Source organism: Anopheles arabiensis, chromosome 2 (genome assembly GCF_016920715.1).
Source record: "Anopheles arabiensis isolate DONGOLA chromosome 2, AaraD3, whole genome shotgun sequence".
Classification (NCBI taxonomy): Eukaryota; Metazoa; Arthropoda; class Insecta; order Diptera; family Culicidae; genus Anopheles; species Anopheles arabiensis.
Genome location: NC_053517.1, coordinates 8,503,707 through 8,528,579, shown reverse-complemented (window position 1 = coordinate 8,528,579; position 24,873 = coordinate 8,503,707). Strand labels below are relative to the sequence as shown.

General features: G+C 44.0%; 1 protein-coding gene across 1 annotated transcript in view; it reads right to left on the bottom strand.

Moving 5' to 3' along the window:
- The window catches only part of LOC120896959, a 137,456-nt gene that overhangs the window by 18,294 nt on the left and 94,289 nt on the right, over positions 1-24,873 (bottom strand). Inside the window, exons 3-6 of the mRNA XM_040301498.1 lie at positions 7,410-7,541; positions 7,166-7,228; positions 4,700-4,847; positions 3,451-3,593 (exon numbers count right to left, since the gene is read on the bottom strand). Of these exons, the coding sequence (XP_040157432.1) occupies positions 3,451-3,593; positions 4,700-4,847; positions 7,166-7,228; positions 7,410-7,541 (486 nt within the window). The remainder of the gene's footprint in view (positions 1-3,450; positions 3,594-4,699; positions 4,848-7,165; positions 7,229-7,409; positions 7,542-24,873) is intronic.

Genomic DNA, 24,873 nt, shown 5'->3' with positions numbered 1-24,873 from the left:
TTATTAATTGCGGGGCAATCATTACGAATGTTCGGGGGCTGTGGTACCGAAGTGACCGGGATTTACACCAGGTACTCACCATTGGCCACGTAGCTTATTGGATAGGATTGTAACCGAGAAAGTGGGACAATCTTGTTAGCAAACCGTTCTTTTTTCTACTTCTTCTCATTGCTGCAGGTGATTGGAAACCATCATCAACACCTTTACTGGCGTTAGGTACGGATAGAGTGTGAGGGCAGTTCTTGGTCTTCATTTCTCTACCATAGGTCCAAAATAGGATTAAATGTAGAGAGTTTGCTGCACTGGCATATCATTGACCAGTAACATCTTTCATCGAGCAGGAACGGGTACGGACAAGGCTGATTTTAATTTTCCTCCACCCGTAAAGTGCATCCATGGAAAAAGGGAAGGGTGGCCATCGAGCACCAAAGTGTAAATGGTTGTCAGGTGCCAGAAGCAATTTTGCCTCCATTAAAGCGTCGGCCTGTCGTTGTATACACATTTTTTCCCCCCGCTATGGCAAAGATGATTGGATCTGAACTGATGGGATGAACTATAGCGGCCCGCTTCGAGCGTGTGATGGAAAATTTATTTTCATTAAATTCAAAAATTAATTCCCACTTTTCATCAACGCTGGCGGCTGCCCTTTCCACAGTCAGGCGGTCCGTTTTGGTACGCTCGAAAAACTATTCCACCGTAGGTGCGAGGAGGGTGGAAATACTTTCTTAAGCAATGGGCAAAGAATTTAATCTCAACTGACGCGTTGGCGTAACTTTTGCCCTTCGGAGGCAGCGGGTAAAGCTCACCGGGAAGGTTTCGCCGCAGAACGGAGCAACAAGAAGCAGCAAGCCAAACAATTCATCTTCAAGCGTGTACAGTTTTCCAGCGCCCGTTTAAATTGCACGCGTATTTCACCTCGCACCTGGTGCCTGGTGCTCGTTGTACCGAATGGTCCGGTGGGAGTGCTAGCATAAAGCTAAATGGAATACTTTGTTGCTTTTCATCTGAAACGTAAATAAAACAATTTTTGCACTGGAGCTGTTTAATTTTCTCATGATATCCGGCATGAGGTCTCTGGGCTGATCGGGCGGAGAGCATAACAGAGAAGAAAGGAACGAACAAAAGACAGAACAATAGAACGTGCACTAGACGGGACCGGTGAAGGAGAAAGCTGGGGAGAGTTCTATTTTTTTGCGTCTGTAAGGTTGTTGCTCCAATCACTTCCGAGACCGTGCTGAGGAGAGGGGGTGAACATTCTGAGCCACCTTTGCCCACAAAGCATCCGGATCGCAAAGGGTACCGCGGGAAAAGAGTAAAGTCGCAAATGGCAAGGGATTACGAGCCACGGGAGGGAAATGTGAGACCGAGAGGCGAGTTTGAAATCTCGGATATGATTTTTGTTCTTTGCGCGGTAGAATTTTCAGTAAAAACACGAATAACAATGGGCATACAAGTTACAAGAGCAAGTTAGCTTTGATAGATTGCTTGATGTAAGGAGGATTACGAGGAAATGAATTAAAAAAAAAAAGAAATTTTTGTCATTTATTTAACTATGTAACTTAAGGCCAAGTAGCAACGCAGAAATATAGGAATATGGCTGTGAGTAGTAATATGGCACTGTAAATATGTCGAAGGCATAAGCTTTATATGAAAAGATAGAAGAACAAAACATTCTATGGAATGGGTTCACCGATTGTGAACCGAATACAGTAAAGCAATATTCCTTTTCGTGAGCAAAACAACTGGGCAACCCAAAAAAAGAAGGCCGTCTTGCCCATTTCACTTATAAGCCATACAGTCTTGCCTCGTACATATTAAGTATACGATAAAGCTTTATGACTTCATTTCTAGTCGTTAAATCGAATGAGGATACTTAACGACAGGTGAACCCCTTTTTCCGGCGGGTCTATATACGCGCTATATGATAAAGGAACAATACGAGCGATGGGAAGGCACTAAAAGGGTACCCAGTATAGATCAGCAATGAACCAAAAATCGCTTGACGGTGAGGTGAACTTAACGAAAGCTGTGACTCAATCAATACGAGGGATTTCTACAGGATGTACGGGTGACCCTATAAAACAGTGTTTTCCCAATGCGTTTGCACACCGTAAAGCTAAAACATAAAGCGCGCCTTTTTGGTAAAAAGGTAAACTGCTATCTGCAAGAAACAATGAATCATAATGAAAATGAAACCAATTTTGTTAAAGTATAAGCTATGCGATCTGTAGTAAAAGCACAAAAATCTTTCGCTAGAATAACACGGAAAAGCTAACACGTACATAGGAAAAGCGACTGTTTGCCCGGAAACAACATGCATCACGGTTAGACACCGGATGGTTTGCGTTGCGAACACGGGAATGGCCAAGTGGGTTCATTATTTCCTAGCCGCAGGATGCACGGTGGTAGGACCGCCTTTTGTATACGGGACGCACTGGGGTCATATTTACAACGATACTAAGAAAAAAAAAAACAACTCAGCTCAAGATGCAAATAGAATCCGTACGGGTTGTTGAATAAACTCGCAAGCAAAGCCTTCATCACGAGAGTGTGCATCACAATGCAGTTCCGTTGCTCTCATTACGTTGTTCTTCTTTTTGTGTGAGTGTATATTTTTTTGCAAGAATTCCACAGAGCTGATGTTACAAAGCAAAACTGGAGACAGAGGTGGTCTGGCTGTGGGCAGAGTGAATGTGTGAGTGGCATGAAAAATTCTGAAGAGTGTGATTCTACAAGGGTTTTTTTGCTGGTGGAGGGAATCGTATCGTTGGTCTTGTTTATCCTGCTAAATAAATACTTCTAGATGATCATATCTAATGGTAAGGACGCAGGCTCTTTGTGCTACTAATCAGAGCAATGCTCTAAGCACGAAAGTAGTTCTTAGAAATGAAAATTACGGATGCATTTATAACGATCAGTTGATGCTGGGATAGGCTCATTAGTTGATAAAGGATTTATGGAACATCTCTCATAACAAAATCAGAACTTCTCTCAAAACATTGGGCTGATCTGTTGAGCTTAAAACCAAATACTATCACTTGAATGAATATCTGTGCAATGCTCTGTAACAATAAGTGAAGCACTGGGTGCAATATCACACGCGGAGCTATCTGTACGACTTCTTCTGTACAAACTATTGGGTGCAAAACAGCAAATTATTAAAAGAACAAGTAGAGTGGACACAACACAAGCGGACAATATATCTACACAGAAGGGGACTGAATGTACAACTTCTCACGAGCAAACAGCTCGGGATAAACTCTCAACAAAATAGATGACAAATAACGTTTGGACAGTGTGTGTTCTTAGAAGGTAATGGTTAATGGTAAGCGCGATGGTGTTTGATGGAGGTATTGGTAGACTAATTGGTGGCGGTTTGGTACTTACTTGGTGCATCGGCTGCTGCTGTTCGAGGACTTTGTCCGTATTTAGTCAGAGGTAGGACCGTACCGGTACCTGCGGATGCAGTGCCGGATGGACGAGTGTCGCGTGCTGCAGTGCTGCTGCACTCGGCAGCTCAGCGGCCGCCGCCGAGAAGGCTAGCGGATGATGCCATAGTTCCGGGCCGCCAGGAAAAAACGGTGTACCTAAGTCTGACAGAAAGATTCAGTTAGAGTTCACGGAAAACCTTTACACTCAACATTGGGATTGGGAGGGAAACTGAGGGCTTGGCGGTGTTGGAAGGGAAGTAGCCAAATACGAACGGTCGCCGGGATACGGTGTACATACATTATGATTGGCTACATTTTGCTCTCAAATCTGAAGTTATACATGGACCGTGTACTTGGTAATGTGTCGGGTGCAACTACATTCTTTTGTTTTGTTTTGTTTTTTGCACGCATTCATTCTTCACAACCAGGAGACAAAAGGTCGGGGTATTCAAGCACCGCAAACACTCCATATTGTCGTGGTGCGTATGTTTTTTTTTGTGAGAAGGAGGGAGCGCTTTTGTGCACGCACGTGTGTATGTGTGTTCGCAGTGTATGTAATGTCGGTGTAAGGGTAGGTGTGTGAGTTTATAGCAGCACAACAGTGGTGACGACGGTTGTGGGGGTGCATGGTTGCACTTCTGGCTACTGGTGCTGCTTACGAACGATCGACTCGCAATACAAGTTAGTGTATCGGTGTTTGCGTGCACTTGCTTTGCCTGTCTAATGGTATTTTATTTCAACAAAAATGTACAAGTACGGGGATCTTACGTTCTGCTTGGATTGGGGGTAATTACTACAAATACTAAATGTGCATCGTAATAGTTGCTAGACATTTATGCGGAAAATGTATGACATTTTTGCCATAAGGAAGGCATGGAAAGCTTTTTACGGGACCCCGACAAAACGTATGCAGCAATGTTTTCTGATGTTTTCTTGTCTCAACTGTAACTTAGCCAGAGAGCTTGGATACAGAGTTGTATAAACGACAACCAGAAAGAGGCGGGAAAAACAACACTCAAGTGCAACTACACGGTATAAGCATATCATCATGTAGCCCGGGAGCGAGGAGTACTGCGCACTCCAATAATCCCTGGTTTTCCAACCCCAAGGATTTGTCGTTTTGCTTTACTAGTGTCATCGGTCGACGGGCGTTTGGTGACGGAAGCAAGTAGTTCGGGTGAGAGAGAGAGAGAGAGAGAGAGAGAAGGAGGAGAGGACAAGATGTGGGAGGCGGGAAAGAAAATGTAACGAAAAAAAAAAGTACTTACGTCCAGCAGTAAGTGGGTGCATCAATGCAGGATGTGCAGCTGTGGCCGCTGTATTAGGTTGTGGTTTTGGTTTGCTGACTTTAGTGTTACTCTTGGCGAATTCCAAGCGTATTGTTTGGGGCATATCGGGATCGAAGCGTACACCTTGCTGCAAGATTTATATTGTTTTTTTTTTTGTGTGGTTGATTTTTGCATTTGCGTTCCGATTTTTGGTTTTGGTTGGCACGTGAGGTGGTTTTGGAAGGTACATTTGATTTCGATTTCAAACGATTTGCATTTGCGGGCAGAGAGGAGGGGTTGTTGTGACGCGTGGTGAAATTGGGTTTCGTAGTTTTTTTTTTGTACCAGTGCAGTTCGGTGTGTGTTGTTTTGTTGATGTTGCAAAGAAAAACAGGAGTTCCAATTTCCCATCGAATGACAAAGGTGAGTGATTGATCGATCGATCGGCGATATGGCATCATAACAAAAAGTAATGGAGCAATGTTTTGTCCATATGTTTTTATTTTGAAAAAGATAAATAGGAAGAGAGAGAAAGAGATGGGAAAAGTAGAGGTAAATAAAATGCATCAATGTACAGTTTGTTTTAGTAATTTACATTTAAATGACTGTAGGGTGTAATTAAAAAATATATTAGTTTTAAATTATTAAATAAGCTTTTCATGGGAACCATTTCAAAAGATTATAACCGCAAGATTAGAGAGAATGGAATTAATTAAAAACAAAATCGTTAGGAATGAAAAAATCTCATAAAATCACAAAATGTATGGGTTAAAAAGAGAAACCATTAAAAAAAGAGTTATTGAAATGACTTTAAAAATATTTTTTGTCATTACATTTCAGGCGATTAGTAAACGAAACATCAAAAATGAAGGTAATGATGCAACATTTAGGAAACCTGAGTAAGGGGGAATCGTGCATGGGCTGTAGCATTTTGGTTGTTGATTTTGTAACCATGGAAGAGGCTTGCTTGAGTATGGCATTTGAAATTTCGAGAGAGAAAAAGCTTATAAGATTAAATGAAAACATACAAAAAACAAGTGCTAATAGTGTCAGCCTCCCAGGCAGCGGATGTGTTGAAGTGCTATATTCTCGTCAAGATATTTTGGCGCGATGGCATTGATAGGAGAGTAGAAATGTCACAGCTTGATTGTGTACAAGTGTGCTAAAATCAATCACCACTTAAGGGAGGACGCCCATTGAGCTCAATGGAAACGAAAGTAAAAAAAGACTAATCAGATTAAATCACATCAAACATCAAGCTCAGTGGCTTGACGAGTGCACACAAATGCTTGCGTTCACGTTCCTTCCTCCCACAACCGTTTTTATTCGAAGAAACGATCGATTGAGATGAGAAAGAGGGAAAACCTTAAAAAACCATCCCTACCCCAATACATACGATTGTACGTGTGTAGGCGTGCGGCTTTACATTGGTATACTATTAACTTTACCGGTGGGTTGAAGTGGGGCCCTCCTTTTCCGGGGCAAGAGCGCAAGCAAAAGCTGCTTCTGCGAGATGTTCAAAGAAGACGGTGGTGCTTTTTCGTCGCTTTTTTTGTTGTTTTGTTTAAGACGGGTCAATAGTACTTCTAAGTGTTGGGCTATTAAAAGGGAGAACGATGTTAAGTGTGCGTGTGTGTGTATGTGTTTCTTTGGGGCGTGTAGGTGGCATTATTCTCGGAAGAACGTTTTTACTTTGATCCTTGGTGACGGTTCGATGTGACAGAGTGAATCATGTGTGAACGTGTCGGTGTGGTGGTGTAAGGGCGTGTAGGCGGTGTGCAAAGTTTTCAACGATCAACAAGTAGTTTGAGGGTGGGTGAAAAAAGGACACACTCACACACATACGTATCCATTCAGTGGAGCGAGATAAAAAGGGACATTCTTCTTCAAACAAAGGGCAATAGAATTTAAAAAAAAACGCTTGAAGTATAGGAATGTAAGGACCAAGAGCAAAAGAGGTTTGCTGCAAAATGATTAGCACGCTGTGGGAAATGCTGTTTTTACTGGGCACGTGTGTTTTTCTGTTTCTCTCCAAACCAATATGCTATCTAGCCTTGAGGCACAACTCTTGCGCAACCCACCTAGCTAGGTGATCAACACAACGGGGCGAAATTAAAGCTTCAAAAGATACTTTTCAGAGCTTGGTGAGATGGTTGGTCGGCATGACCGTGGGGTTAGTTGGTGGTGGTGGTGGTGGTGATGGTGCACGAGCCAAAGATTGCCCGATCATGTACGAAGAGCCCGAAATAAAATTAACAACAAAAAACCATAACGAAAAGTAAGTAAAAACATTAGCCTAGCAAAAAAAAAACACAAGGGGGGTGAAAACGGTGAGTGGGGTTAGTTTTTTTTCCGGGGTATCGGTTAGATTTGGTTGTGGCACAAACGGGTATATTAGGTGAAGTTTTGTAGTCAGAGAAAACCGGACGGAAAGGTACGGAAGTGGTGCGAAACGGTCGACTTTACCTGTAGATCCTGCTTGGCTGCCTCGGCACCGGCTCGGGTGTTGAACGTAACGAAACCGACGGGCTGCAAGGAGTGAACACGAAACAGCGTAAAACATTATTGTGCAGAGGAAAGAAACAACAGTAGGAAAAGGAAGAATGGGGCCATGTATTTTTTTTGGTTCCATTGTTCGTACAGGTTAAAGTATCGAAGCAAATGTTTCAGATACAAAAAAACTACCCCAAAACTCGATAATGGGACTTACCGATGCCGTTTTTCCATTTTTGCTGGTAACCTTCAGCAGCGAACCTTCGTAGCCTTCGTAGGCTCTGAACAGTAGATAGAGTTCGCGCGGCTTTGCATCCATCGGCAAACCACTGACGAAGAGGGTACGAACCTGTGTAAGAGAGAGAGAGAGAGAGAGAAAAAAAACGATACAAAATGAAGATGCGTGAGATGCGAGGGATTGCATATTGTTAGCAGTAAATTGATGTAGGAGTTTTATCACACTGTCGTGCCAGTTGGCGTGCGCAAAAAGAAGAAGAAAAGGTGATATTCATAAAAAAGGTCCATACAAAGGCTCCGCAAAAAGCATCCCGTCTCAATCGGTAAGATCCATCTAGGGTTTTGGGGGAGGGGTTTTTTGCCATCTTTCGACGTGCTGAAGGATACGTTTTTGTTGGTTGTTGCGACTTTGCCTAAACTTCCTTATGATCGTTCCGCCTGCGTGTATTCATTCATGTTAGTCTGCCCCGTAATGGTGCTACCCTCCCAAATAAAGCAGCAAAAATCTGTTTGATGCAGACGCTCATTGAGCGTTCTGTTTTTGAACCGTGGCCGGGATGGTGCGAAAAGTGGAAGATAGAATTTCCATGATTTTTTTTGTTTGTTTGTGGGTTCAAAGGCGGCTAAACTGATAAGAACACGTAGCTTTGGGAAGCACGAAACACCCAGCTAAAGAGCCAAGACGATGATGGGTTTTTTTTTGTTTCGATCTGTGTTATCGTTTAGGATGAGAGCGAGTGAACTTACAAATCCATCTTCAAAGTTTTGGTTTGAAGTTGGTGGTTTGGTTAAATTTTAGCTTGAATTCCAGTAGCGAAATGCAAGAAATGTTTTTTAACTGTTTTTGGTTTATGGCAACGAGAGCGAGAGAGTCTGGAATGTAACAATTTACTCAAACAACTTTTCACAACTGTATTCAAGCAACCAACAAACACGTCCAAAGAGGGCGTCACTCTTGATTAGTATTTTAGTATTTGTTTTCTACCTTTACAGCTGGTTGCGCTAATTTTAATACAGCAGCACATCGTCCACAAGAGATAAAAGTTCGAACGTCTTCCGCTGCTAGCCGCAATAAGGAAGCGAAAAACTTTTGCTTCACCAACGGGGCCATAACAAATAGAGCAACGTGCTGGCAAACGTGTTGTTTCGGACGTTGCCCCCCGAGCCCGAGTTCGTGGTGGGAAACGCTTTAGTTGCAGAACATAAGCCCCGAAAGCCTTCTCCGCCCAGCTCGCTAACGACGAAAAGCTAGGCTCAGGGCCATACTTCGGCACCAAACGGGAGACGGATAGGCGGATACAAACACACGGTAAAGAAAACACTCATTTTGTGGCCAAAATTTGACCATCAACGTGGTGTGCCTGTGCTATCGCGCTGCCCCCAAGCCCCATTGTTTAATTTTTGTGTGGAAAAAATCTAATTTCAAAACGAAACAACTTGCTTTTCCGCATCGAAACGCTGTGGTTTTGGTTTGGCAAGCAGGGAATACATGTTTTTTTTGCCTTCTCTGCTTCCATTTCTTTATTTTAAACTTCGTCTCAATATACGCCCGTACCATCTCATGCGCAACAGCAGCGGAAAGTCGTGCAACTTGCTTTTTTGTACCTATTTTGCTCCCAATTGGCTCCCGAAAGCTGAAGTTAAAGGTACAGAGTATTTTGTTCCTTCGCTACGTTGGTCCTATCCGTACCGGCAATGTTTATTATTTCTAACTTTTTTTTTGTTCCTCGGCAGTGCTCTCTATGTTGGTATATTGTCTTTCGGGATGTTCGTTTACGTTCGTCATTAGAGTGTCCTATCCGTCTGGGTGGGAATGGAAGAGTGACTGTGTTTTTTGTTCTTGGTAAAACCGGACAGGGAATATCAATAAAGATCTTTATCTGGACAAGTGTTTTCGTGCCTTTTAAACGCTTTTCTAGCTTACCGGTATCGGTGTACGCAGGATGTGGAAACAGATAGGTTTTGGCTGTGGGGTAAAGATAATTCGTTTCCGATAAGCGACGGATCAGGATGAGGTGCAAAGAGCCGCACCAGACTGACTGATGGAAGATTAAAGCCAAAAGTCTTTCCTCGTTACGGTGGATGATTGAAACGATGGCAAAATGGTGGATTAAGGAAGCATCAGAAAGGTGATAGGGAAAATTTGAAGTTTGAAATAATTAAAATGTGTTGTTGGAAAGTATTATCTCAAACTGTTTTAAGCTATGTTGTTTATTTCAATCGCTCCTAGTTGATACATTGAAAGGAAAAATACAATTTCCCATGAAATTGGAGTAATTTTAATACATTTTCGCAGAAATCGTAGATCTGTGATAAGAACCAATCAGTTGTTCAAATCCTTCCAAAGTGATGAATCGTAAATTTCCAAAACTTGAGGAATATAGCTTAACAATAGATGAAGCTGATACCCAATTTATAATTCATGGGTTGATGAATTAGACATCTTGTCAGCTCGACCATCCCCAGTCAGACTCATCTCACATCGTAACCTGACGATAATTTGCTCCATACCACACCTTTGCTACAAATTCTATACCACAGCGCATCCTTCCATATCCCATCATGATAGCAAATTGTTGAAGTGGGTTTCACCGTACATCATCATCATCATCTTTGGACAGTTTTTAGGCCTACAGACGACGTGCAAACACACACACACACATACACATAAGCGCACATACACGTATTCATTCACTTTCAATTGTCTTGGGTTTTGTAGCAAGGCGTCATGTTTAATCCTTTCCACCCATCACCGCCCTCTCCACACACGCTCACACAAAAACAAAAAGCAAAGGTGCGAACGAGCGATTCCCCATGTTTAACAAAAGCCCTCCAGGGCTAATACCCACAACACTTGTTTGCCCTTCATCACGTCGCCTGGAGGGCGCCTGGCAGAGGGATGGAGGACCTGGTATGCCCTGTTATCGTTTCATTTTAAACGAAATTAATTATTAACTACGATACTGAAATGAAACTTTCCCACGCCCTGACGCCTGACGGTTGGGTGCAAAAGTCGGCAGTCAGGCCGACCGAGCCGGCCCGGCTGGTCAATGGCTGTACCGGGGGAGGGGAAAGTGGCAATGCGTGCGTGCTCAAGTAGCTCGGTTTCAGTAGTACGTGGCATACAACATGGTTTGCGATTAATGCTCTACATCGCTCTACTGCAAGGTACATGGCCCGGCCGCTTTAGCTGCACATTATGCTCGTCCTTATGGACGGCACCGATGCGATCCGTAGACGGGCCCAATTCCAATTAACTTCCTCCACACTCCAGACACGTATCGTGCAGTGTGGTCAGCGTGGGAAAATTAGAAACTGGTTTGGCCCTATCGGATATCCTGATAGTGTTTAAAGGCTAGCAGGCGATTAAAATTTCATCCACCAACACCGATGCAGAAGCTGGACCTCGATCGGCAATCAACCATGCGAAAGCGAAGTGGTAAGCCTAGTTATGGCCGGGTTTTGTGCAAGTTTTTATCGCAAAGTAGTTTTAAGTAGCATGAATAAACGATGAGCATGTGTGTGTGTGGTAGTAGGCTTGGCCAGTTCCTTTGAGCGCCTTATGTACCTGGATAGTAGGGTTTGTGTGACGGGTTTGGGCAAATTACTGGCACCAGCTGGTAACGATCTCGCCTGTCGTAAAAGAAGCTTGTCAGTGTGGACAAAAACTCGTAATTTTTCCATTTGATGCAGTTAATGTGTTCCATGGATTAGTGCACTTAGCCAAGGGAGGGGACTTTCAAAATGAGAAGGCAAGTTTCAAAAACGAACCATACGGACCGCTGGCACTATAACACGTATGCCAAGGAGCTGAGAAGGAGTTGGTGTTTTCAACCTATTATTTTCCTTCTTAATCAAACGCAAAGCACAGCACGCTGGTAAAGTAATTAAAAACAGCAACAAGGAATAAATTACATCCTTCAGTGACATAAAATATGCACCTGAGAGTCATGAATATTCGCATGCTCGCTGCCGAAACTACATTCCAATCCGAACAATTTCCCTTCACTGTGGAATCCCTTCCTTTTCAAATGGGAGAACTTCGCAGAATGCTCCTCTCCTACTCCCCCTGCCAAAGAAGCTCTTCGAAATGGTTGAAAACTTTTAATGAGCTTTCTTGACGATATCAATCATGATAAAACGTGATAGCTTCATCTGGGAATTTTGAGGGATATGTGTCCCTTTCGGTTTCCATATGAAATCGTAACCTTCTCGGGACTATCAATCTCTATCAGCTGGATGGGTGGATAGAGAGGGTGCATGTGTGTGTGTGTGTGTATGCGTGTGGCGATATCGGCTGTGTCGTGTAAGTTTAGTATTTATGAATATTAATGCATATATCGACGGATGGGCTACCTTTATCCATCACCTGTGGGACTGTCCCCTAGATGCTAGATATGCCTTATCATTAACCGTAGGGAGCTGGTGAAGTGATAAGCAGCAAAAACTAATCATGACTAGCTGGTGTGAGATACGATGAGTTTGATTTTGGTTTTTGGTTCTAAACTTTGAACCTAAGCGGAAGCATAAATGTGGAAACTTTAATATCACTTCGATAATTTAGAAGGCAATTTTATCGCCACACCGAACGCACCAACTAATGAAGTTACCAGTGTTACAAAATCATGATACGAAATGCGTCCAAAACCTCGCCGGCAGGTAACGGGAGCGATAACGAACTTTTCCAAAACGTCCGGAAAAATGTCCGTTTGCTTTTCCCGCTCGCATCGTGTGCCCTGAGCGCGAGTGATTAAATTATTGCTGTTCGGCGGTTTAGTCAGCCCGGTGGTTTAGTCCTTAGAACGATTTTGTCACCGTGGGGCCGAGGTGCCGTTGCTGTCAGCTTCCGTTTGCCGCTTCCGCCCATCCATTTTGCCAATATTTGTCACACTAATTAATTTAAATTTCGTGCCACGCCTCGGTCTTCGGGGCGAAAAATGTTTAATTAAAGTGGCGGGACACCGTTTTGTCAAGGCGCCTTCTCGTGCGTTGGTTCAGTTTTCCGCATAGCACAGAGCACCCCGCAGGGACTAGTGGTGTCTCGTTTCATACTTTGTATTTTATTTATTTTTGATCAAGTCCAATAAAGATGTGGGCACGAGAGATTACTATGTAAAGCTATATTTGAATGTTCAAAAATTCGACATATTTTGCTTTTTTTTGTTACTATGCCTCTTCCAACACCCCTCCAATCTTCATTCGATCGTCTATTATGTCGTGATAAAATAATGACAAAACATTTATTATTTTTGTTATCCAGTGTGGATGTTTTCTGCTCCCCCTGTCGCTCTCTCTCTTTCTCGCTCTTTCTTCTCGTTGACATTTCCTACCAAATATCTCACCACGCAAGAATCTTCTACCTTCGTTTTATTGTACATCGTTCGGAGGGCAACTGGAGCAGGTTCCGCTAGCGCTATCCACTCTCCCTTTATTGCTGAACCAAATTTCGTGGAATCAGAGTGAGAATCACGTCGAAAATTATACCCCCCGACTCCAGTAAGGCAGTAACAACTTTCTCTTCCGTTTGACAAATATTCTTGTTGCGTATCATAATGTTCCAGGGCACAATCTTAAGCTTTGTTGCCGACCATGCCCAGTATAGCAAGGACATCGTCTTACGAAACGGTGAGACTGCGAGAAGTAAAAAAAAAGAAAAACCTCTAAGCCTCTTGCTTTCCGCACACAAAAGCAGCTTACACAACCGTAGCTACGAAAGTGAAGCTACAAAGCGTGCGGACGGAAAGGACACGCTCATTGTTGTCATCCATCTTTGCCTTTCCCCGTGCCGCAACCACTCACAGTGTTCGTTCGACTGGTTCGTTCTTGGCGACAGATTGAGCGCGCTCTGTGCCCGCGCGCAAGACGATAAATTACGCGCATCGCTCGATTTGAATGGGAGATAATCATTAAAATTTTAGTAGCGTGAAATTTTCATCAAACTTTTGCTCGGGCATGTTGCGAGAGGCGGGCGGTCGGTGCTGGGGCAGGAGCGGCATGCGGCGTTTGCCATCACTCCATGCGAACAGCACAGAACCGAGTGAAAGAAGCTGAGCGGGATTGAGGTTTTCGGACAGTGTTGAAGCCAATGGAAAATCCGCAGTGGTGTATGTGCTTGCGCTTTCACAAGCACATGCCGATTGGCGGACGGGGGTAAAGAAACTGGCGGGCGAAGTGCGGTAACAAACATCGATGACTTAATTAATTTGTCCCTGTTATCCTTCCCAGAAGTCGTGGTGAAAGTGTGAGTTTTAAATTAATGTTTTTTAGACAATGAGCCGGCTTTAGCTATTGTTTGGGTGGAAGACATCTTTATCACCATCGTACTCGTACTGATTGATTGCGTGTTTTTTCGGGGCGAAAGAGCATTTCTTTTATACCGGTTGAATTAAGAGTTGAAGCATGAAGTGAACCAGTTTGACGGATGAATGGATTGTTCAAGAAGTTTTAGTTAGGCGAGAAACGGTTTAGTTTAATTGTTTAACAAGATGATTAATTATCGCTCAACGCAAGTGGGAGAATTGCAAAAAAAAATCATCTAGGCTAGTCCAGACTAGTCATTTATATGATTTATGAGTACAGAAATGCTGATTCAATTCTTCGCTTTTGATTAAAATTCCTTTCCAAATGTTTCCGTTCACAATCACACGCCCACACAGCCTATGATTCATGTAACGGAATGAAGTCATCACGCACGTGGCGGCTCCATACCGTACTGGGCGTCTCCATTGAACCATCCGCATGTAACCGCAACGACCGCACATGTTATTTTTCCCGCCATTCGATCGCTAGTAAATCGAAGCAAACGGCTTATTTGACGTGCGATGCTTTCCCACACTGCCGGTTCACCTCACCACAGCATGGCTCACTACCGCCATAAACCACGCGCACAATTTATTCAGCCCCGGTTGGTTTCCTCCGGGCGGCCGCAAAGAAATTGGCCCGAGGGATGCTGTACACAAATGGACAACATTTATTTTGCTACGTGGTGTATTTTTTGCTGTCCCATTTACCTCCCTCCTATCTATCGCTATCGCTGTCAGTTAACGACCATTCGTCTGTAGCAGTGTGTTCGATTTTTGGGGTGCCGAACGGCATGCAAAACTGGATAGGCTGCGCTGCGGGGCATGGGCAGCCCTGCGCGACATGTTGGATAAATATTTACACAGCAAACTTAGCGAGGGGCCGCTATTAGACCACGAAAGGCCAGGAGAGAGAGAAAGGGTTACTTCCAGTGCTAAACGTGGGGATGCAAGAGTGAGAAGACAGCATTGTACACGCTTTCGGTTCCCTCCGGTGGAAGATCCTAAGCAAACATTTTAAAACCCCGTCGTTACCGTTGTCCCGTTTGAACCCTTGCTTGGCTTGCTGTTTTCTCTATCTAACCAGTTCCTTCCTCGCTCAGCACTCGCTCATCGATTGTATGCCAGTGCCGAAGCAAAGGAAAATTCGTTCAATTTTGTGTTTGCACGCACAAGTTGCGTGCGGTAGACAAGACAAGGCACCGCAACCCAGTTGGTGTCTTCCTTTTTCCTTGGTCCTTGGAAATGGAAAGATACAAGCGTGTGGAAAGCATAAAAGGAAAGCATGCGTATCCGCAACGAAATATGCCAGTTCGACACAACAACTTCCCAGAAAGGAATGTGGTGAATTAATTTCACGACAAGCATTCAATCCTACCCACCAGCAGCGCGGGCAAAAGCTCCCACACGCCATGGGAGAAAGTTGAACATGCTTCCATATCAATGCACACAGCTGGTAAGACGAGGCGGATGTGGAACGGGCGGCGCAGGATGTCAATGGAGGGCGCTGTTTGTGCGCAATGGTTTTACGATGTGTTTCGAGTTTTTGCCCGAAACATAGAACCGTCCACAGCTCTTCACCCTTCTTCACTCCCAATGATCAGGGTTCTCGCTAATTGATGCAGAGATTCGTTGGTACACCAAATTGGCCCCGTTCTGTGCCACTTTTTGCTAGGCGCAACCAAGCAACACGTGGCGATGTGGTGCTGCATGGATAGGGAGGGTGGTAGAAGGGGGGAAGCTTAGATGAGTATGTTTTCTCCGGTTGGCTATGGATAGGAAGATAATTGCTGTCGCTTCGCTGGTAGATTGTGTAGCAGTGTGTCCTGCGAATGTTTGGTTTGATGGTATCTTGGAAGCCACTGTAAGCAACCGGTTGCGAGCATTGCCAGTTAACAGCTTAATGGTGGGCTAATGTAGCCTAATAAGCGATTTAATGAGCGACTAAAACAACTCGTTTGTAGGTATTTGATTGAAGGCTGGTGATTTGGGCTGGGCTTTACAAAAGGATCATGCTATATCACATCAGACGTGTTTTAAAATAATTTTCTAGGTATTGGTGTAGAAATTAGATAAGGGTTGGTACATTGCAATAAATGTACCAATTCTTAGTCAGTTTTGCTATGGACAAATTATCACGGGGTGACTAATGGTATTGAAATTGTGTTGAACATCCACTCCGAAAAGTGTACACACGCAAAGTGGAAGCAAAACACACCCTTGCGTTATTATTCAACCCCACCCCCCGGGTTCTAGTATGTCGCCTGGTTGTCTGTGTTCAAAAACAACTTTAAACACGCACGTGCAGCTCATTTTTATCCACCATCATCCAGAGACCGCAGCACCAGCCGGTTGTTCCATTTTTTTCTCTCTCTATATAGCTTCATGAGCCTTATTAAACATTGTACGCAATAACTTTGGCTGTGGTATATTTCGAACAAGGGCAAGAAAAACAAAACGACAAAAATAATATAAATTGAAAAAAAAAAACAGAACACAAATTATTCCGTCCAGCGCTGCTTCGCTCACAACATTGCAAAACACGTGCGGGTGAAGCGTATCAAGTGGGACTGCGAGCAAGGGGCGGTGAGTTTTAATCCGTGCGACGGAAGAAAAACGATTTTCGCGAATTGTCAGCATATTTCGGTGCGTAGTGCCGTTTGCGTTCCAATTGTGTTCCCGTTTTTACAGCATGTTACGCGAAACATTGGTTTGAAGAGATTATGAGAAATTCCTGCGTTTATTGGGAGTGTGTTCAGCATGCGTTACAAGCACACCGAATGAAGGTAGCTCGGAGTGCGCGAGGAAATCTCACCGTAAGGCTAGCCGGTAATCGGGCTTAAAATGTCCACCGAATACGGGCGGGTGTGGTCGGAATTGAATAACAGGTCTTATTCACGATTTTACAACAGTCCCGTGTACCCGTGAGCCCGTGAGGCATTCGGAGCATGAAGTTGACTGTAACTATTCATTAAAATTTATAGCTTACAACCACTGTCAATCTATCCGCAGGGCATAGGCTCAGAATCGTACCCGGTACAGGTTCGCATTTTCGGATTTTAGGAACGTTTCTAAATCAACCCGTACTTTCCACGTTGGCTTGTTGCCTTCCCCAGCATAATACCGCCTTTCCCCACGAAATACATCGGTCCCGGCGAGGTCATGTGGGTGTGCGTGTCGCGTTCTGTGCGTGTTGCGTTATTGTTCCCGTCGCTGGTACGGGAGAACCTGGCAGCATCGTCCGTGTATGCGTGATTATTAAATATGGATTTATTATAATTATACCGCACGGTGTGTGGGGAAAAGAGGTGTGGCGCCATGTACTGGACCTGGTGCCGCGTTACTTGTCGGCGTCGATAATTCTGCTCCATCTCGATTGCTGGAGTCGAGGTTTGACCTCGATGTAATGGTAACGCATAATTTATCTGGCCATTTTGAGTGACACGCAAAAAGCAAACATTTAGAGGCAAACGGTGAAACTGTTTTGGCACATGATTTCGGCACGATCAGAAGCTGCTGGATTGCTTTGGCATAGTTTAATGTAAAAAAGAAGGTTACATATTACTCAATCAAATGGATAATGGATGGTTTCCTTGAGGGTTCGTATAATACCTTTAAAACATTATTGTCATCGTCGGTTTTTTGTTTCTTTTTGCTGGTGGAAAATGTACATTAAGCAAAATACTCCAGACATAATAAAAAAAACAGGGGAAAAACCACCTCTAAATGATCCTCATCCAAATGGTCTGACATGTACTAAACAGTAATTTGTGCCGTAAAACTACTCGCTGGCATGCGATTGCGTACGCCCGTGTAGGTGGAAATGTTTCGCACGAAATCGTGCGTGTCACATGGCAAATGTGACTGACCGATACCGTGCAGGCTGGCGCGTTCGTGTGCAGAAACCGCACAAAAACCGGGGGGGCGCCGACTGATGTCCGTGATGATTATTAAAATATTATAATTAAATCATGAAACATGAAGCATTCGCAATCGCGCCCGTTTGTTTGGTCGGCGGATCGGCGAGTGCTTTAGAAGGATTATTGGTGCTGAACGGGTGTGCGGAGGTTAGGCAAATAAAGCCACGGTTCCAAAACTATGAGTACAGCGAAGCGCTACCCAAAATCCGTCCAGTTTCGAGGGTTTGGCATAATGATTTATTCATTTATTTAATATGTAGCGACGTTGGTAGATCCGAGTGCCATACACGGTCCATTTAATCACTGTAATGTTTCTCCACCCGCTTTGGTATGGTGAAAAGCGGCTAGATTTACATAGGTCAAATCGAATTTTCCATGACTGATTAGGTTTGAGTGTTTGGGCTTTTTTGGCCGAGCAGTTGGTTCGCTTATCGAGAACGAAAATACCACCAACTGCAACGATACTGTGTTGTACAGTGAAAATAGCACCAAGCAAAACGAGCTTCGAATTGACTGAGTTTTGCCATATTTTACAACAAGTAATGACGGTGTTCCATGCCAAATTGCGAGCTGGCTTAGGGTTATGAAGGCTTTTGCCGAATCGATTAATTATCACATTGTAGTGGAATTGCATTAGCACAAATTGTTACTGGGGCGCCATTAACCATCACCATCAAAGCCGGGCTCTGTTAATTTCGCCCAGTTGTACGTCGTGGAATTAACCTCACGGGAGCAAAGTTGTGCCGTGCGGGTTAAGTTTAAATACTGTGTGTCGTGATTCTCCATTAGTGTGTGGCTAATAATTAAACTAATTATCTTAATGTTTCGTGTGCCGCCATTGCTAGCGGTAGTCGCTGAAAGCTCGTGTGATTGCTTTTGCTAAGAGTTGCAACCAATCACAGTACACGGAAAATGTGTGTCTATGTGTGTGTGTGTGGGATGTTTCACCCAAACTCGTTATGTTCTACTTTGCCCTCGAAAAAAAAAAGAAGATGTGCCTCTCCGGCCGGATGTGCACGAGCGAAGATCGAGCCGCTGGAAAAGTTGAGCGTAAAAAGTAATTTTCAAAACTGCCTCTGCTACCCGTTCGCTCGCTCGCTCGCTCGCTGTTGGTGTCGGAAGTTGGTGGGAAGAGTTTCTTCGTACGGGCAGCAGTTTGAATTTATTTTGCAAGGAAAATAAAACAAGCTTTACCATGTGTGAAAATACCACATTTTTTTCCACAACGATGATGCTACCGTGAAGTTCGTTCCGAAAGGGCTGAGTGGTGGTGAATCGGGATCTGATACGGTGTGCGATGTGTTTCGTCGGGTGCTATATTTTGCTGTAATGTTAATGGGCGTAAAGCATGATTTCTTTGAAATGATTTTCCTTCTCGGAGGGTTGGTGGGTCAAAATTATCCTGTTTCATGTTGCTACTTGCTACGGGCGGAATGGAAGGATTTTAACGACACAAAGTTAGTGGCGAAGAAAAACGGGAAGCAAAATTCGGGCACTGCTTTTATTTGCAGCCTCCTATGCACATGATTTGGTACAGTTTGGTGCTTTACAACATGTGTGGATAAAATTAAACGAGTTTTTGAAGTTTGCATACACCGATGGGAGTTTAATTGCACATGCAGACGTGAAACTCTTCTTGAACAGACTTTTAATGTGGGCCTTTATTGAAAGCTTGGCGGTCTTCGAACGACATTATGAATAAAGTATATTGAAAGTTTTTTTTAGTTTTAATGCATCTACTGCTTTCCGAGGTGCAACAGTGATTAATGACCATTTTTAGTTTTGAAAGTAACATGTATATCAAAGCCTTTATCGCTCCAAGGTTTACATTCGTTACTAGTAAGTACAAACAAGGAGTCTGTAAATTGTGACATGATGCACATGTTTGTCTCAAAATTAGAACGTTGAGTCAGGTACTTTAAATACTTCCATAAAAACATAAAAAGAGGTACCAATTGGAACAGGGAATAATTATTGTTTGTGAAAAATTAAAGCGCTTCTTACAATTCCTACAATATTTTCCCCCTCCTCAGATCCCACGATTAGTGGAATGACAAATTGTACATGAATGATAGCTTAACGAAACGAACCATGGCACCTATCCGGTCGTTGTTTGTCGCGCACGCATCGAATAGAAACCTTCTGACAGTGCATTTTACAACGAAAACCCCTTACGGCGTATGAAAACGATTTATCAGCACGGTTACAACACTCCATCACTGGACCCAAACTGGGCAAGGGAACATATGCATCCCAAACCCGGAACCAGCCGGCTACAATCGTATGGGTGAAGCTGCTGAAAATGAGAAACACCGAATGACGCTTCAGGTGGCACGTCAGCAAAATGTAAAGGTCACCCAGCATTTGATAGAATTACATTGCAAACATGCTAGTATCATGCTGGGCGGTACGGCTGAGCGTCCCAGCGTCTCCGTTAAAGGTTGAGGCGTACCGTCGCACGCTTCATCGCGGAAAGAAGCGGGTGTGCGATTTTTTATAATTAAATTCTAGGGCGAAAAAATTAAATTATTACATTATTTTCCGCAAATGTGGCACGCTGCTCTCTTGCGCTTTCTTCGCATGCTCTGGGCGGCAGAACGGGTGGTGTTGCTTTCGCTGCGCTAGAGCAGGTGAAAAAGTAATACACACAGCACAACACAAAAGCTCCGACCAGGGAAATGGATGCTTCGGATGCCGGCCAGGGACTAATGAAGAATGATTTATGACTGCTTTCGGTGTGTGCTGGATGGGAGGGGAGAACCAAGCAACTGCCTTCGTACCCGCGACCGACAGTTTGCAACCGTTGTTGCTGCACAGAGGAAAAACACAAAATCACACATATTCATCCCGTCATCTTTAAGAAGAGAAATCCTTACCTTGCGGCCCGAAATCACGGGCAGTATGTTTTGGGAAATGTATAGCCCCCATGGGGGGAAAAATATGATGCCACTTAATATGATCAAATTTTGATGCGTTGTCTCCGGGCGCAACTGACGAGCTGTCAAGCGCGTGACCCGATAAAGTGCGTGCTAATTGAGTTTGGTACGCAAATACACGAGCGTCTTTTGTTTTGGTTGTACTATGTATTCTACATTGTCTATTTATGCGTTGTGGTGTTAGCAGAAGACAAAGCGGCTTTTCAGTTGAAGGTTAATAGTATTTTGAAAGGATTGAAAGAATCTTCACAACAAGATGACAAAGTTATAACGAGAGAGAGATAGGATTAAGAAACTGAAGGACATCTAGCAGTAAAAAAACTGACCACTGTTTGTGTGATAAGATTAATAGCATAAAAAAACTAGTTAGCTCCCCATAAATAACATTTTGACGCGTTCACAAAAGACTGGCAAAGAGGAGGGCAAGGGTTAAAAAAAGAAGAGAAAAATCCCTCCACCTTCACTGCCCCTACTAGCTCTGATGCTTTATGCTGCAAAAGGCACTGTGCCCGGGTGCCTAATAGAAATGCAAATTGTATTTAAAAGTCCGTCAACTGTACTGCAGCCCGTCCGATTGCGACCCGAGTCCGGCTTTATACGGTCTTGCTCACAAGTTTTGCTCGAGCTCTGCTCCCGAACGGCGAGAATCAGCTGTGGCCCGGGCGTCGGTTTCAAGCGAGAGCCATTACGGCTAAACGGGACGCAGGATAACTAAGGATAACGAATTCAAACTTTATCTGTGACGTTGGAAGGGTGCTTTGGGTGTTGCTCTTTCCCTCGCTGCTCTGTCAAACACACACCTCGACACTCGCCGAGAAAAAAGGTTTATCTGTTTTGCATTTTAATGGTGTTTGTTTGTGGAAGTGATTTGCTCTGGAGGTTGCATTATGCTGCGGTAAGTTTGTCACCGAGTACTTTTGGCGCACTGGATTTTCCATGGGGAGATTGGAAATTGGAGCAAAAGTACGGAACGGATGGCACACTTATTTGGCGAAGGAGGGGAAAAACATGATCTATATGTGTTTTATCTCACAATGGCCTTAAGACAATTAAAAGATATCATCGTGAAGAAATAAATTTAGACGATAGTCGATCAAAATGTTCGCTTAAAATCCAATCAAGCAAAGTTATACAAATCTATATTCAATCCATTATGTGTGCAAAAAATGTGCATCTGTTTCAAATTTATATCACTGCAGCAAAATAGTAGTTGCACAACCATATTCATAAGAAGCACGTGAAAGGATTTCAATCAGATTATGACACATGCGGCCCTACCTCACGCACACGTACGACAACGGCATCTTCTCGTCGGTGCACATTCGCCAAAGAGCGTTCCGTTTTTCCGGGCTGACAGGTTGCACTCGAACCAGTGCTTGAGATTTATATCAGTAAGCATACCACAGCCAGCTTTATGCCAATCTGATTGACATCGAGATGTCAATCCGCTTCGGCAGAGAGCGTTGTCTTGCAGTAGAAGACGCAACATGGAGGAACAAACTCAATCGCACTTATTTACCACCTCGTGCATTTCCTATTTCCTATGCAGCGCGTGCATTGCGCAAGTGATGTGATTTAGTTTGCTTCCGCCCGTAAGTGGCAGATGCAGGCAGCAAACAGACGTCACGTGGTGGTTTTTGGCGGGTAGCTTGTCATGGCACAGCGAGATGGAACGTTTGTTCAGAATAGTTCGTGCAACATACTTCGTTCGGAAGTTTCTGTTTTTATTTTTACCGGCGACATGACAGCATATGAAAGGTGGCGTAAGTAGAGTGTGAATTCTACCACCGAAGCAACCGTATACAAATTGTGCCGTAGTGGTATATGGGATGGAAACATCTCCGCGAAAAAAAAGTGCTACCACCAGTCAGACAACATACAAACAAGGCGAGCACATTTGCTATTCTCCCTGCGGGATCTTGGTGAACCTTAAAATGTTCCTCAAACACTCAGCATCACACCTGAAATGGGTTGTCGGTAGTGCTATAACGCATCTCCCCCCCCCCCCCCTCTTCCACAACCAAACATGTTGTGAAGCTAATGGAGAAACCCAGTTAGTAACTGCTACGTCGACCACGAACCCGCTTATGATCGGGAGGCAGCGACCTAGAGCACGAACGCTCGCAGCTAGCAGCGGACGGTCGTCGGCTAGTCGGTATGTCTTCATTACGACTTTTCGGAGACATTAGGATAAGACACCGTTCGGTCGTTAGTACAAGGTTAACGTGCGCCTTCCCGCCCTCGTCAGCTTTGCAGACTCCCGTAACCATTGCGGGTGCTCCAAAAATGGCTTCCTTTGCTACCTCCTTCGGGGCACTTTGCTGGCTTTGACGCAACCGTTAAAATGTTGCCTTTTTGGCCCAACGATTTGAGGCGATGAAAACCTCTTGAACAACTTCATTTCCTTATCCCGAGAGTGGGCTCAAGCCCAACTACAGCACACCTGAAGTAATCTTACCATCCAACGCGGTGGGACTTATTCCGAAAGGAGTTGCTTCTTCCGGGACTTGGTAATGGTTTTACTCGGCAAACAGGCAACACTGGGTGCGGTGCAGGTGTACGCAAAATTGGTGTTATCGACGTGTGTGTGTGTGTATTTTTGTTGCTGCTGTTGTTGTTGTTGTTGCGATGTTTGTTTGTGTTGTGCAGTGCTCGTTCGAGTGTGCTATTTCTGGCTCATGAGAAATCTTTTCGACCTTAAGGATCACCACACAAACATATACATACACGAGCATACTCTTACTGGTAGGTAAGTCAATTTTCATATTAAGAAAATGGTCCCGACCAAGGTAAACCGTAAATGGTACACGGGACGGGTATCTTTTCACTGTTTAGCACACGATATTTGCAAATTTGCACGAATGAAACCGTATTCCGGGTGTGCAAAGGAGTGCAAAAAGGGCAAACGGCTTCCATCCGAGTGGTAACTATTTTGGGGGGTGGTCGGTTTCTGTAGCATCATCGGCATCATCACACCCGCTTCTCGGACTTTGGAAGGGTCTACGGATCGATAAACCGGGTGGCCGGACCGGGTAGATGGGGCGTATGGCATGGGGAAAAGGTGTGAAAGCTCCTTTCATAGCAGCTACCCTGCTTCGCTTTCCAAGTGAAATGAGAGCTTTACAGTTTTCATGCCCTGCTCAAGAGCAGGGACATTAAATTATCTCTAATCGGTCTCGAAGGTTCCGAAGCCAGTTACGTTTCGGTTTTCCAGCGAACGGCACTGGGTCGACTGGGAGGAAATAGGAAACTTGACTTGGCGGTGGTGGTGATGATGACGATGATGTGAGGTTTACGGAAAGCACTTAGCTTTGAAACCCTTTCAGGACCGTCTGCGAGTCAGAAGCCCAAGCGGCCAAGCGGGGAAGTAACATCGGTGGGGAGCTTTCGAAAGTAGTTAGGAGCTCATAAAACTATCATTTAATTAGTGCTGTTCGAATCGAGCTCGAGTGCATGAAATATGGTTAGATTATTTCAACTTCGGAATTTGCTTTTTGCAAACTTAAATTAAGAGACATATTTTTAGTGAATTTCTTTAACTGCAAAATGACAGTCTGCGTGTGACAGTGTGCATCGATTTACTTAGCTGGGGTTTTTGGTAGATTTGTTTCGTCGATGTTTTGCGTACCTGTAGAAGAGAAGAGGAAAAAGAAGAATGTTTTAAAGAAAACGTTCAAACTGTCTCATACATATAAACTCTGCTTCCAGAATATTATAGATAGTTCTATAGCAGGTATAGTTATTTTCACATTAATATTTGCAATTGCTGTATCCTTTCCCTCTTAGTACTTAATTGCACTACCCGAGAATTGGGGGAACATTGTGCGACGGTTTTTATTAATGGAGTGTACGGCTCGTATCACCATTTCGTCGAGGTCGAGACAAACAAAACCATAGGTCACGCAAGGGAAAAGTAATATTGTGGCTCATCGAAAGGAAAGCGATGAGGCATAAAGAGGAAAAAACAGCCAACAACAATGGACACAAAAAATTCCCGAAGCAACGCATGAAAATGATTATCAAATTACACGTTTCAATATAATGATTCTCGTTTTACCTTCCCTCATCATACACTATCGGCCACATTGTAGCAATCGCTTTAGCTCATGCTTTATTCACATTTTTCTTTTGCATTTTGCCGCCCGTCCAATTCCAGGTCGATTGTCCAGCTCGACACAAAGCTGGCAAATGGAGGACCAGAATCGTTTTTGTTACGTGAATAAAGTACAGGGACTAAAACAAAGCAAAAGGTGGAAGTGTTTCTGGTCTGCTTTTTTGTTTCATTGTAG